A 14,881-nucleotide genomic window follows, 5' to 3' on the forward strand; every position below is an offset into this window, starting at 1 on the left:
CACTCAGACTCACGTCCATTGTGTCCATGATGCCATCCAGCCATCTCATCCTGGGTCGTCCCCTTCTCCTCCTGCCCCCAATCCCTCCCAGCATCAGAGTATGTTCCGATGAGTTAACTCTTCACATGAGGGGGCCCAAGTACTGGAGTTTCAGCTTTAGCATCATTCCTTCCAAAGAAATCCCAGGGCTGATCTCCTTCAGAATGGATTAGTTGGATCTCCTTGCAGTCCAAGGGACTCTCAAGAGTCTTCTCCAATGCCACAGTTCAAAAGCATCAATTCTTCGGTGCTCAGCCTTCTTCACAGTCCAACTCTCACATCCATACATGACCACAGGAAAAACCATAGCCTTGACTAGACCGACCTTTGTTGGCAAATAATGTCTCTGCTTTTGAATATACTATCTAGGTTGGTCATAACTTTTCTTCCAAGGAGTAAGCGTCTTTTAATTTCATGGCTGCAGTCACCATCTGCAGTGATTCTGGAGCCCAAAAAAATAAAGCCGGACACTGTTTCCACTGTTTCCCCATCTATTTCCCATGAAGTGATGGGACCGGATGCCATGATGTTTGTGTTCTGAATGTTGAGCTTAAGCCAACTTTTTCGCTCTCCTCTTTCACTTTCATCAAAAGGCTTTTTAGTTCCTCTTCACTTTCTGCCATAAGGGTGGTGTCATCTGCATATCTGAGGTTATTTATATTTCTCCCAGCAATCTTGATTCCAGCTTGTGTTTCTTCCAGCCCAGCATTTCTCATGATGTACTCTGCATAGAAGTTAAATAAGCAGAGTGACAATATACAGCCTTGACGTACTCCTTTTCCTATTTGGAACCAGTCTGTTGTTCCATGTCCAGTTCTAACTGTTGCTTCCTGACCTGCATACAGATTTCTCAAGAGGCAGATTAGGTGGTCTGGTATTCCCATCTCTTTCAGAATTTTCCACAGTTTCTTGTGATCCACACAGTCAAAGGCTTTGGCATAGTCAATAAAGCAGAAATAGATGTTTTTCTGGAAGTCTCTTGCTTTTTCCATGATCCAGCGGATGTTGGCAATTTGATCTCTGGTTCCTCTGCCTTTTCTAAAACCAGCTTGAATGTCAGGGAGTTCACGGTTCACGTATTGCTGAAGCCTGGCTTGGAGAATTTTGAGCATTACTTTACTAGCATGTGAGATGAGTGCAATTGTGCAGTAGTTTGAGCATTCTTTGGCGTTGCCTTTCTTTGGGATTGGAATGAAAACGGACCTTTTCCAGTCCTGTGGTCACTGCTGAGTTTTCCAAATCTGATGGCATATTGAGTGCAGCACTTTCACAGCATCATCTTTTAGGATTTGAAACAGCTCAACTGGAATTCCATCACCTCCACTAGCTTTGTTCGTAGTGATGCTTTCTAAGGCCCATTTGACTGCACTTTCCAAGATGTCTGGCTTTAGATTAGTGATCACATCATCATGATTAGCTGGGTCGTGAAGCTCTTTTTTGTACAGTTCTTCTGTGTATTCTTGCCACCTCTTCTTAATACTTCTGCTTCTGTTAGGTCCATATCATTTCTGTCCTTTATCAAGCCCATCTTTGCATGAAATGTTCCCTTGGTATCTCTAATTTTCTTGAAGAGATCTCTAGTCTTTCCCATTCTGTTGTTTTCCTCTATTTCTTTGCATTGATCGCTGAAGAAGGCTTTCTTATCTCTTCTTGCTATTCTTTGGAACTCTGCATTCAAATGCTTATATCTTTCCTTTTCTCCTTTGCTTTTCGCCTCTCTTCTTGTCACAGCTATTTGTAAGGCCTTCCCAGACAAGAAAGTTTTAATGATGCTCAGAGAATGTGCCATACAAGGCAAGGACAGGCAGGAGAGTCAGGTATTTGAGGAAAAGTGAAAGTGGACATCCATGGAATTCTCCAGGCCAGAATACTGGAGTGGGTAGACTTTCCCCTCTCGGATCTTCCCAACCTAGGGATCGAACCCAGGTCTCCTGCACTGCAGGCAGATTCTTTACCAGCTGAGCCACAAGGGAAGCCCATTTGAGCTAAGGTTTACAGCAATGAGATGGGAGGCCGGAAGTGGTGTGCACAAACCTTCATTTAACCAAACAACTCAGTTAGCTCGATGCCAACTCAGGTGCCAGGACAAAGAGATGCTGGCCTTGCTCTCAGAAATAAGGGGGCTCCCCTTCTCTCTCTAGACTCTACTGGTGTTTGTTGAGCCTCCACAGATGCCAGGCTCCTGGCTGGGTGCTTTGGATCCATTGAATCTTCACAGTAGCCGTGAGCCGTAGCTGCCACGGCTGGTTCAAGGAGGCACTCTGGCTTCCAGGATCACAAAATTGGCTAAGGACAGAGTGAGATCAAAGCCAGGTTACTCGGTCTCCCAATTCGATGCTTCTTCCAATAATAATGATGCTACTAGAATGGTTAGGTGCTTATGCTTGCTCTTTCAGTCCTGTCTGACTCTTTTGTGACCTCATGGACTGTAGCCCACCAGGCTCCTCTGTCCATGGCATCTTCCAGGCAAGAAGACTGCAGTGGGTTGCCATTTCCTGCTCCAGGGGATCTTCCTGGCCCAGGGATTGAACCTGCATTTCCTGTGTCTCCTGCATTGGAAGGTGGATTCTTTACCATTGTGCCTCCTGGGAAGCCCCCTTAGATAGTTATAGTCACATCAAACATGCTATTAGCTGGGAACTAAGCTGAATACACATGGCCTCGTTGAACACTTGCATTGCCCCGGTGGTATAAGGAGCCCCATTTTTAAGACAGGGAAATGCAAGTCTTAGAGGACTGAAACCAATTGATAAAAGTCACCCAGATTATGAGGCAGAGCTAAGACTGGCATCTAAGTCTAAGATCATTCCACTTTTGATCAAATACTCTTACCAAATACTCTTCATGTGCCAGGCACTGTGTAAACACGTGATACACTTTATACTCCTAATGACAAAGCAGGTCTCACTCTCCGCATTAAACAGAAGGGGAAACAAGCTCAGAGGGGGACGTGATTCCCTAAGGCCACAGAGCTGACAGGTATCTGGATTCCAGCCTGGGAACATCTGAGCTCTGAGTCCCTACACTCTGGGCTACCCCTCTCTAAGAAACCAGCCCCAGACCCTGTTTGAGCATTTCCAAAACACTGGGATGTGTACTCACTCCCCTTTGACCACTAACCATTCACAAAGCCAAGGCTGTCACTCTGGGGTTTCTTGACATTGGAGTTTGATTCTCTTTGTGAAAAGTAAAAGTGTTAGTTGCTCAGTCGTGTCCGACTCTTTTTGACCCCATGAACTGTAGCCCATCAGGCTCCTCTGTCCATGGGATTCTCCAGGCAAGAATACTGGAGTAGGTAGCCATTCCCTTCTCTTGGGGATCTTCCCAATCTGATCCAGGGATCAAACTCAAGTCTCCTGCATTGCAGGCAGATTCTTTACCATCTGAGACCCCAGGGAAGGGGCAGGCAGAAGTCTATGAATCTAGCTCCTTAGAGGAAGTAGAATTCCTACCCTGGCATCTCCCAGGTGGTCTTTTCCTGCCTTCCTGGATGCAGGGAGGCCAGACTGCAAGCTGGGAAGAAGGAAGACTCTGTGAGCCCAGCACAGCTCAGACAGGTCTCCCTTTGACATTTCAGCATCTGTTAATGAGTCCCTGAACCTCCCAGCTTAGAAAGCAGAGCTGAACTGAATGCCCTGAATACCAAGTAAAGTGAGGTTTTCCAAGGCCTTGAAGGGCCAGAGAGGGATCAGAAGCTGCTGTTGCGAGTCTCCCCTTGGTCAAGGTGTCCACTGGGGTGGGGGTGGGGAGGCGCACAGGTTTGGGATGTTAGTTCTAGGAGCACTTAACCTGCCGATGTGCGGTGTTTCTACAGTCCTGCCCATTCTGTTTTTAGAGGGAAACCATGTGGATTCACAGAGAACCTTGTGATGCCCTGTGAGAAGGCTGGAGTCCCAGGGGCCTGGGGAACACTTTGGAGGGCACCTCTCTCTGCAGGCTGCTCTCCATTATGGCTTGGTGATCGGAACACTGAGAATATGCAAGGTGGCCAAGATGCTGAATCATCCTTCTAGCCTCATTCCTTCCATCTGTATAATGGGTCAGGGCTTCCCTGGTGATCAAATGGTAAAGAATCGGCTTAGAATGCAGGAGACCCATGTTTGATCCTGGGTTGGGAAGATCCCCTGGGAAAGAGAACGGCTACCCACTCCAGTATTCTTGCCTGGAGAACGCATGGGTAGAGGAGCCTGGCGGGCTACAGTCCATTGGGTTGCAATGAGTCGGACACAACTGAGCGACTAACACGTTCAAAACGGGTCACTGGTTCTCCCTACTGCTGGCGCAAGGCTCTCTTGTCTCTTACATCTGAAAACACATGAGAAGCGGCCAGCCGGGATCCCTTAAATTTCCTAACACTCTCTGGTGATACAATTTTGGACTTTCACAGCACTAGGTGGATGCCTTCCTGTTTGCAAAAGGTCTCTCATGCCCAGCAGAAAGGGCACTGGTTTTAAATCCAGACGGACCTGGATCCGCACCTTCCACAGCTGTGTGTCCTTGGCCTGAGCCTTGGTTTCCTCGTCTGTACTCAGGGATCATCATCTCTAGCCTGCACAGTTGGGATGGAAGTTGATACAGTGGTGTCGACAGGGCCCGAGACCTACCAGGATTTAGCCAATGTCTCTTCCCGCTCCTTCTCCATCACTCGATCATGATTAAAGGGTGGCCAGACCCTACGTAGGAGACACTATCAGTGCCCCGTTAATACACTCCTGGCACTCACCATCCCAGAACAGGCTGCCAGTGACGCCCTGTAAACACCTAGGGTGTGTGAAGGATGGGCTACGCTTCCAGGGAATTAATCTCCTTGGGAGCCACCCTCAGCTGATGTCGGGTGAACTTTGGAGGATAAATATCGCAGCTTCCTGCCCCTCTGATGGGACATCTTTGAAGAACCCTCTCTACCGCCTTCCCAACAGGATTAAGCTTCCTCAGTAGTGACTTGCTTCGTAAAGGGTCTGTGTTGACTCCTTCCCTTCCCTGGTCTCATGTCTTCACTCCCCTGGAGGTCCATCGTGGGGTCATCGTTCAAGTAAACCAAAGCTCACAGCCCTGTCTCTGGGGGAATCCAACTCAAAATATATTGGATCTTTGTGCATTCTTAATTCCCAAGGGGAATCCTGCATGAAGTTCAGAGCTGCTGCTCCTCACAGCCTGCAGCCCGTGAGAATGGCGCCCCCTGGAGTTGAGCAGTACACAGTTCCTGGACAGTAGCAGTAACCCTGAGTAATGTCTTCCTAATGAGCAACCCTTGCTGAAGGAGAGCAACAAAGGAAAATAATACCAGCTGTTAACTCTATGTCGTTGATGCCAAGTATGTTACACATGTGTGTGTCTGTTTATCGCTCAGTCATGTCCGACTGTTTGCAACGCCATGGACTATAGCCCACCAGGCTCCTCTGTCCATGAGATTCTCCAGGCAAGAATACTGGAGTGGGTAGTTACTCTCTTCTCCAGGAAATCTTCCTGATGCAGGGATCGAACCGAGGTCTCCTGCATTGCAGGCAGATTCTTTACCATCTCAGCCACCAGGGAAGCCCCGATGTTACACATGTTCCCTCAGTTAATCCTCAGAACAACCTAAGCAGTAGATGATGCTATTATCCTGTTTTGCAGCTGGAGATCCTGAGACATAACAAGATTTGATTGGTATTACAGCTCACACAGCTAGTGGGGCACAGAGTTGGGATCTGGCTCCAGTCTTACTTGACGTCACATCCTAGGTTCCCACCTCTCTGTCATTCTGCAGGAGGCCTATCAAATTCCAACCTGGTTGGGCTCCGGAGACCCTGTGCCAGCCACCTGAATTTCCCAGAAACCCTCTCAGGCTCCACAGGAGGGGTCCAAGGATCACTAAAGCCCGTGCCCCACATTCTGATAATGTCAGCTCTTCATTGCCAGGCCAGCTGGCATGGTGCATGACCTCGGCAGCTTGGGGTTTTTTACTAGCAAGACGCGAGCAGAGCAACTGTTCATCAGCTCTCTTGATGGGGGGCAGCGCAAGTCTCTCTGAAGCCCATCACCTCTTTGTTCTGGGGCTTCACAAAAATGAGGGAAATGCCACCAGGCATCAGCTTAAAGGCAGGCGAGGAAGAGTTCTCCTTGGTTTGAAAGAGGCCACCACCCCCTAGGGTAATTAGGCCAAGCTCTACTGCATTAAAGATGCCGGTGAGGAGGAAAGGCAGTGAGCTGGGAGCTGTTAATGGCTACCTATAATCAGAGGGAGATTGAATTACACAAAGAGCCTAACTGTCCGAGGAGAATTCAAAACCAGCTATTTTTAGGCATCACCAAAGGCTCCTGTGAGCTGTTGGAAATTCAAATAACTTGAGCTGGGTGCTGCTCGGAGTGAATTGAGGAGTTTTCATTTTAGGAAGGAAGATGCATGACCATTACTCCAAACAGGCACTGTGCTTTCTCGATTTTATCTCACATGGCCGTCACAGCAATGTTTCAGGGTTGGAACTGTCCCCATATTACAGATGAGGCTCTTGGGGCTCAGAGGGAAAGAGTGGCATGGTCAAAGTCAAAATAGCAAATCAGTGAAAGAGCTGGGATAGAAACAATGTGTGCCTGATCTTGAAACCTACATCCACAGTCTTCCCTGGTGGTCCAGGGGCTAAGACCCCATGCTCCCAATGCAGGGGGCCCGGGTTCAATCCCTGGATGGGGAACTAGATCCCTTATGCTGCAGCTAAGACCTGGCACAGCCAAATAGAGAAATGCAAAAACCCCTATATCCATTGCTCCCATAGCCTCGCTGGAGTTTGGTTTAGGGAGAAGTGCAAATTACTTTCCCCCCACCACGATACAGAAGGAGAACAATTTTCTGGCTCTCATACCTCGACCATACACAGCAGAACTCATGAAGACCCATCTGAATTATAAAATTCAGGGATCGCAGGCATATATCAAGGGAAAGAAAAGACCTCCAGGCCTGGCAAAGAAGGAGCTAGACATGGCCCCTCCCTCCATCCCATGTGACTTTCCATGGTCATCTGAGGCTAGATGGTGAGGTGGTTAAAAAGAGTATAGTGAGCATAAAGGACAAGCATTGTCTCCTGCAAGAGACAAAAAGTTGCTAGAACTAAGAACAGTACACAAGAAGAACAGGATACAAATTACACTATGCGAACTGTAAACCATACGTCAAGGTCTATCTTTTCAGTGATAACATAAGCTTCCTAGAGCTTTCCTCGTGGCTCAGCGGTAAAGAATCCGCCTGCAATGCAGGAGCCGCAGGAGATGGGGCTTCGATCCCTGGGTTGGGAAGATTCCCTGGAGGAGGGCATGGCAAACCCATTCCAGTATTCTTGCCTGGAGGATTCCATGGACAGAGGGGCCTGGCAGGCTACAGTCCATGGAGTTGCAAAGAGTCGGACCTGATTGAAGCAACTTAGCATGCACACACAATGTAAGCTTCATAATACTTTCATCAAAGAGAGAAAAAAAAGAGGGAAAAGGCTGAGTCCTGGGAGAGGCTGGTCTGCAGTCACGGGGGTTTTGTTGTTGTTTAGTCAGTAAATCGTGTCTGAATCTTTTGTGACCCCATGGACTGTAGCCCACTAGGCTCCTCTGTTCATGAGATTCCTCAGGCAAGTATGCTCGAGGGGGTTGCCATTTCCTTCTCCAGGGGATCTTCCTTCCCCAGGGATCAAACCTGCATTGGCAGGTGGATTCTTTACCACTGAGCCCCCATAAAGCCCGTGAGGGTTTTAGGCAGCACTGAAGGGTGGTCAGCACCACGGACAGCCACCCATGGGCACCACATATATACATTCCATGTAATTCTAGTGAACCTTGCAAAGCAAATCTTGCCAGGATCTTTCAGGCAAATGGAATTTCTTGCAACGTCCTATAAAGCCATAATATTCTCAAATCACCAGCAGGTCTCTGCCCCTGGGAGGAGAAGCCGCACTTGCTGACACATTTAGCAAACCGCTGTGAAAAATGTAATCCAACCAAGAAGGAAGTCCATTTCTCGGTCCTTTTGTAACAAGGGCAAAGAGCCCCTGTGCCTGAGAGTCTGTGTCAAGGAAGAATAGCAGGGTTCCTGCAGACATTTGCTCTGCCAACCTTTTAATGCTTTCACTACTGTAGGAGCATTCCATCACCTCGGAGACACGGAGGCCAGCTCCCCCCACGAGGCTGGCTCCCCATACAAGGCCGACACCCCGTGCAAGGCCAACGCCCCACCAGAGGGGTGCTCAAGAGACAGTAAGCCTCCTTTGGATCTTCACAATCATTAAGAGTTCTGTGCCACTGCCCTGGGAAACACAATTAGGACACAGTGTTAATACAAACTAATGACTCTACAAATGGAATCTGGTTTCCACCACCCCTGTTTCCTGGAGCATTTGCTCATTGCCCTGCCTAAAGTAATACATGCCAGTGTCACATGGTGGTGGAAGGCCTCCCTTTCTAACTTATTTGTGTATAAATCAGATCTCAGGAGTGGGAAATCAAGCATGCCACTGAGCCATAGCAAAGACACTGGATATTCTGTGTCGTGTAGAGACAGGAGACAGGGCAGAAGGAGAGACCAGGGGCCAGGGAAGGAAGGAGGTAGGTCAGACCAAGGAGCGCTTCCAAAGGAGAGGCATGGGGTCCGGAATCCAGCATGAGGCCAGGGTGTTTGCAGCACTATATCGCATTAGCACCCAAACCAGGAGAGGGAGAACTGGGTCCCAGCCTAAGTTCAGTCCCTGACAAGCACTGTGGCCTTGAGAACATCAGGCCTGCCCACTGTCCACTAAAAGTAACCATTGGCGTTTGCACACTCTGCTCCTTCTGCCCTGATTTCTCCCCCACCCTCTGGCAATGTGTCTCGAGTCTGAATATCCTCCTCTTTCACACCAGGCAAAATCCTGTGCGTCTTTCAAGGCCCTAACCAGTCAGCCTTCTTCTGTGGAGCTGCCCCCAGGGATGTTCAGTTTGGCCACTTGTGCTTTTTAGGCCTCAGTTTCTAAAGCTGCAAAATGGAACATCAGCAAGGAAGGTGCTTCTAATAGGTCATTCAAAACATAACCTTTGCTGATCCTGGATTTTTGCTCTCAGCTGGATATGTGACTCTTCCTTTTACCTGGAAATCTTAGAATGAGATTCGGCTCAAATGTTGCTTTCTTGGCTTCCATATATACGTCACCACCCCCTTGCCCACTTGAGCAGACCCGACTGGTCTTGAGTCTGCCTGTCCACTAGACGGTGACCTCCTTGAGAGCAGGGACTATGCTTTATTTTTTATTACCCATTCTCCTCTCCAAGCCTAAGCCACAGGGGAGCTCATCAAATGTTTTGGTTCAATGAAGAGTCCTCAGGCTCTCTCCCAATACCATGTTGCCAACTGGGAGCCCACGAGGAGTTCCAACTTGACCAACCATCTGTCTCCTTATCCAAGCCACTTGCATTCTCATCTCAGCCACAGTAGCCTTGAGGTTAGCAAGGCTTAGATTCCATTCTGTAGTCTCCTGCTGGAGGTGCCCAAGCTTCCAGCCTTATACAGTGACAATTCAGAACAACTGGGGTGGGCTTAGACTCCAGGACTCCTCTCTCGGTAGAAATGAAGGGGTTCCCCATCTTGAATGTATGGATGGAACGTTCCTTTCTCAGATGGAACACAGTATCACTGCAGAGGTGGGTGAACTGAGGGGCACAGCAGCATTCCCAGCAGCCTCAGAGGTCTCTTACCAGCAACCACCCAATCAGCCCACCCCCTCACGGCTACCAGGGCAAAACACACCCGACTGTAAGAGAATCTCATGGTTTATGTGTGTTGAGGCTTTTACATTTCAGGTAATTGAAAAAAAAAAAAAACACCTTTGATGGTCCATGAGACTGCTATTGCTTGGGCTTCTTAAGTGGCTCAGTGGTTAGAGACTCTGCCTGCCAATGCAGGAGACCCGGGTTCGATCCCTGGGTTGGGAAGATCCCCTGGAGGAGGAAATGGCAATCCACTCCGGTATTCTTGCCTGGAGAATTTCATGGACAGAGGAGCCTGGCAGGTTACAGTCTATGGGGTTGCAAAGAGCCGGACACGACGGAGAGACGAGGAACACACGCATGAGACTATTATTATACCTGGTGATCTTAATAGTGTGTGTATCTGAGTGTGTGTGTGTGTGTGTGTGTGTGGCAGGGGAGGAGAGCGAGAGGCAGAAACAGAGGCAGAGAGACAGAGGCAAGAGAGACAGGAGGATGTTCATATCACCCAGCCACTCTGAACAGTAAGCAAAAGGAGGTCTGGCTGAGAGCGGCTGATGAAATATTCTTGTTATCTAGCTTAGCATCATTCACCAAAATGTTCTAGTGGCTGAAGCTTTCCCTCTAAATACACATAACTTTGAGGTCATCTCTTCTTATGATCAAAGTCGCCATCTGAATAATGTTAATACTGGCATAAAGAGAGTCAGTAGTGGCCTTCCCTGGCAGCCCAGTGGTAAGGAATCCGCCTGCCAATGTAGGGGACAAGGGTTCGAGCCTTGGCCTGCAGGAAGATTCCACATGCCGCAGAGCAACTAAGCCCGTGTGTCACAGCTCCTGAGCCCTCGTTCTGGAGCCTACGAGCCTCAGCTACTGAGCCCGGGTGGCCTAGAGTCCGTGCTCCCAAACGAGAGTGGCCACGGCAAGGAGAGATCCATGCATTGCGACGAAGAGCAGCCGCCACTCCTCGCAACTGGAGGAAGCCTGCGTGTGGCAAGGAAGACCCAGCACAGCCAAAAATAAGCAAATACAATTAAAGAAATCAGTTCAGGGATGATGACTCTGCCATCAAACCAAGACCTCACTACCCTAATGGCCAAACCAGAAACTCGCTGCACGGACATTATCCAGCCTGGATTTCACACACCCACCGTGTCCTCTGCCAGCTGGGCCCTCAGACCTGGGTAAACTGAGGCAACGATGGACAAGGAGATGATGGTACCTCCGTTTCTAGTAATCAGCCTCTTGGCAAATTGGCAGCACACTTGACCCTGCTGCAGAGCGAAGCATGAACAGAGCTCTAAAAACATAGGGCTTGGAAAACGACACATTATCAAGGAAACCAGCAATGAATTTCTATCAGCGGTGACATTCACATGGAAGAGGCCTTCTGATGCATGCACACAGGTGTTAAGGTTCTGCCGTGTTCACCTGAGTGGGCAGGCCTACATTCTGGGCGGACCTTGTCAGCTCCACTGAAGTCTAAGGCCTTATTATTCAAGGTGTGATCTATGGACCAGCAGCCTAGCATCACCTAGGACCTCCTTGGAAAGCTGAATCAGAGTCTGCATTTTCACAAGATCTCCCTGGGATTCCCTGGCACGTTCAAATTCGAGATTTGTAGTTCTGGATTCCTGTTTGCACCTCAGGACCACATCAGAAGAGGACCCAGGACAAACCTCAGCCATCTGTCTTTTATCAAGGCCATTAGCTCTGCTGGTAGGTCTGAACGTCAGCTCTGAGGTCACGAGGCTGTGTGACCTTGGGCAGGCTTACTTAAACTCATTAAGCCTCAGTTTCCTCACTGTAAAATGGAGATGATTAACCATGGCAACTGCCTGAAAAGTCTATAGGCAAGGGAAACAAAATCAGGCTTGCAATGGGCTTAGCACAGTGCCCGGTGTACAGCAGATGCTTGAGAAACAAACATTAAATGCTACTAAACAGCCAGAGAAGGAACAGTGGGACACTATCCACAGAGGAGGGGGTGGCTCCTGTCCTTGCCTAATTACACCCTTCCCTCCCTCAGTCTGAAAACTGGAGAGTTTTTCTCATAAGACCGAGACATTGGCAAGCGAGGGATAGACTGTCTCTGCATGCATGCGTGCTAAGTCACTTTGGTTGTGTCCAACTCCTCTCGACCCCATGGACTGTAGCCCGCCAGGCTCCTCGGTCCACGCGATTCTCCAGGCAAGAACACTGGAGTGGGTTGCCATGCCCTCCTCCAGGGCATCTTCCCAACCCAGGGATCGAACCCTTGCCTCTTACATTTCCTGCATTGGCATGCCGGTTCTTTACCACTAGCGCCATCTGGAAATTGTCTCTATGGAGCATTAAAGGCATAATCTATGGGACGTCCCTGGTGCTCCAGTGGTTAACTCCACGCTTCAGTATAGGCAGCCTGGGTTCAATCCCCAGTCAGGGAACGAAAATCCCACGTGCTGCATGGCATGGCCAAAAGAGAAGAATTAAGAGAGAAGCTCTGGAGTTGGTTTAAATCCTCTGCTGCTTGCGTGGCACCGAGCCTCAGTCTCCTTATCTGTAAAGTGGGTGAGTAACTGCTGTTTTGAGGGCCATCGCGAGGGTCAGGCATGCTCTTGCAAAGAAGGCACTTGGAAAATGACAGAGTGCTTGCTGCCGTCATTATCATCGTCACCATCATTAGGGACAACCTGCTCTCAGCCAATCAGGAAGGGTAGGCCAGGTCAGGCTCTCGGTCTGTGGAGGCGGAAGAGGGGTTCGGCTGGAGGCGAGGCTGGGGCAGGGTGGTGGCGGCTGGGGGGGCGGCGCCTGAGGGCTCAGGAGGGGTGGGGGCGTGGGTCGGGGAGGGGCTGACTCACGTACACCTGCGGGCTGACTCTTGGGCCAGCTGCAGCCGGTAGACGGACAGGCGGTTGGCTCCCCCGCACACGCTGCCCCGCTCGCCCTTGCAGTCCATGTCACACTCCGCCTCGCTCACGTTCGCCGCCTGGATCTTGTGGCCACAGTAGCACTCGGCGCCGAACTCCAGCCCAGCATACAGGTAACCCCTGGGGGAGGCTGCTGTCAGGCCGGGGTGCCTGCCCCCATGGAGACCCCGGGGGAGGGCAGGGAGTCGTGGCCAGGGAGGAGGTCCCGGGGGATGAGTCGGCTCTGGGGACTCGGAGGTCCCGGGGGAGATGGGGATACAGATGCTGAAGGTGGGATGACAGAGACCCCCCAGGGGGTAGGAAAGAGGGGACCTCAGGGGACAGGAGACCCATCCACAGTGGGCAGTGGGTAGACAAGAGGCTTCAGGAGATGGGGAGACCCCAGGGAAAGGAGGAGACTGGGGTGGGGGGCTCTCCCAATTTTCCTGGAAGCGGGAGGGGGGAAAACAAGGAAGGCTGTGGGGGTCAGGGAGACCTAAGGAGATCTGGGGGACAGGGATGCTCCAGGGGACATCAAGATCAAGAATTAGGAGACCCTGAGAAGGTCGTGGAGGCTGAGGAGTCTGAAAGTCTTGCAGGTGCAATGGGCAAGAAGCCAAGAAGGATTACAGGGAGGTCCTGGGTGGGGGCAGGCAGGGAGACTCAAGGAGGGGACGAGACCCCAGGGAGACCACTGGCTTCCCTCTCTGTCTGAGGCCTCACACTCCCTCTACACTTCGCCACACAGACACACCATGTCACATTTACACCCACCCACATACACCTTCAGCACCCTTGACACACACCACACCCTTCCGATCCTGTGGTCTCTCTGTCCTCCCTGCCCTCTGATCTTTCCTTCCTCAGCCAGGAGCCAATCACAGGTGCAGAGTCTAGCCCCTTTGTTCTGGGAAACACCACCCAGGGATGATACCTCTGGGTCCCCTGAGAGAAGTCGGCCCCAGGAGAGGGGGCAGGGGACTCTCGCATCTCTCTGGAAAACCAAGGTCACATATCCAGCCAAGTAAAAAAACTTTCCTTAAAATAAAAAAGAAATCCAGGCACTGCAACATTTTCCATTTTTCTTTTTTCACAGCTATGGAATCATTTCCTAAAAAGGACTCTTGGTAAGGATCTGTCTGTAAACAGATGAAAAGGGAATTGCTTGTTCTGGCTCCAGGGGTGGGTATGAAGTGGTGGAGGGGAGGGGAGTAGGACAACCCCTGCTCAGCCCTCTTGCTCACTGCATTCTCTGAGGCATGCTCCAGAACTGAGAAAGGTTCCTGGGGGCAGGGGGTAGCCTGCAAATTACTGGTCCTGAAAGACTGGACTTGCGGGAGGTGTCAGCTCATGCCTTCTGGGGTCTAGCTGGAGACACAGACCCACCCAGACTCATGTCTCCGAACATCCCAACAACTCAGGGTGGTATGCAACCACAGGGTTACCTGGGCAGAGGCAATTGTTGTTCAGTTGCTCAGCTGTGTCTGACTCTTTGCAACCCCATGGACTGCAGCATTCCAGGCTTCCCTGTCCTTCACTCTCTCTTGGAGTTTGCTCAAACTCATGTCCATTGAGTCAGCTCTTCCCATCAGGTGGCCAAACTATTGGAGCTTCAGCTTCAGCATTAGTCCTCCTAATGAATACTCAGGGTTGATTTCCTTTAGGACTGACTGGTTTGATCTCCTTGCAGACGCAGTTCAGTTCAGTTCAGTCGCTCAGTCATGTCTGACTCTTTGCGATCCCATGGACTGCAACACGCCAGGCTTCCCTGTCCTTCACCAACTCCTGGAGCTTGCTCAAATTCATGTCCATCAAATCAGTGATGCCATCCAACCATCTCATCCTCTGTCATCCCCTTCTCCTCCTGCCTTCAATCTTTCCCAGCATCAGGGTCTTTTCCAATGAGTCAGTTCTTCCCATCAGGTGGCCAAAGTATTGGAGTTTCAGCTTCAACATCAGTTCTTCCAATGAATATTCAGGACTGATTTCCTTTAGGATGGACTGGTTGGATCTCCTTGCTGTCCCAGGGACTCTCAAGAGCCTTCTCCAACACCACAGTTCAAAAGCATCAATTCTTCAGCGCTCAGCTTTCCATAGTCCAACTCTCACATCCATACATGACTACTGGTAAAACCATAGCTTTGACTAGACGGACCTTTGTTGGCAAAGTAATGTCTCTGCTTTTTAATATGCTGTCTAGGTTGGTCGTAGCTGTTCTTCCAAGAAGCAAGCGTCTTAATTTCATGGCTGCAGTC

General features: G+C 50.1%; 1 protein-coding gene across 1 annotated transcript in view; it reads right to left on the bottom strand.

Moving 5' to 3' along the window:
• WSCD2 (WSC domain containing 2) overlaps positions 1-14,881 on the bottom strand; it is a 55,486-nt gene that overhangs the window by 22,954 nt on the left and 17,651 nt on the right. The window contains exon 4 of the mRNA XM_052654900.1: positions 12,583-12,767. Coding sequence (XP_052510860.1) covers positions 12,583-12,767 — 185 coding nt within the window. The remainder of the gene's footprint in view (positions 1-12,582; positions 12,768-14,881) is intronic.

Source organism: Budorcas taxicolor, chromosome 17, assembly GCF_023091745.1.
Source record: "Budorcas taxicolor isolate Tak-1 chromosome 17, Takin1.1, whole genome shotgun sequence".
NCBI lineage: Eukaryota > Metazoa > Chordata > Mammalia > Artiodactyla > Bovidae > Budorcas > Budorcas taxicolor.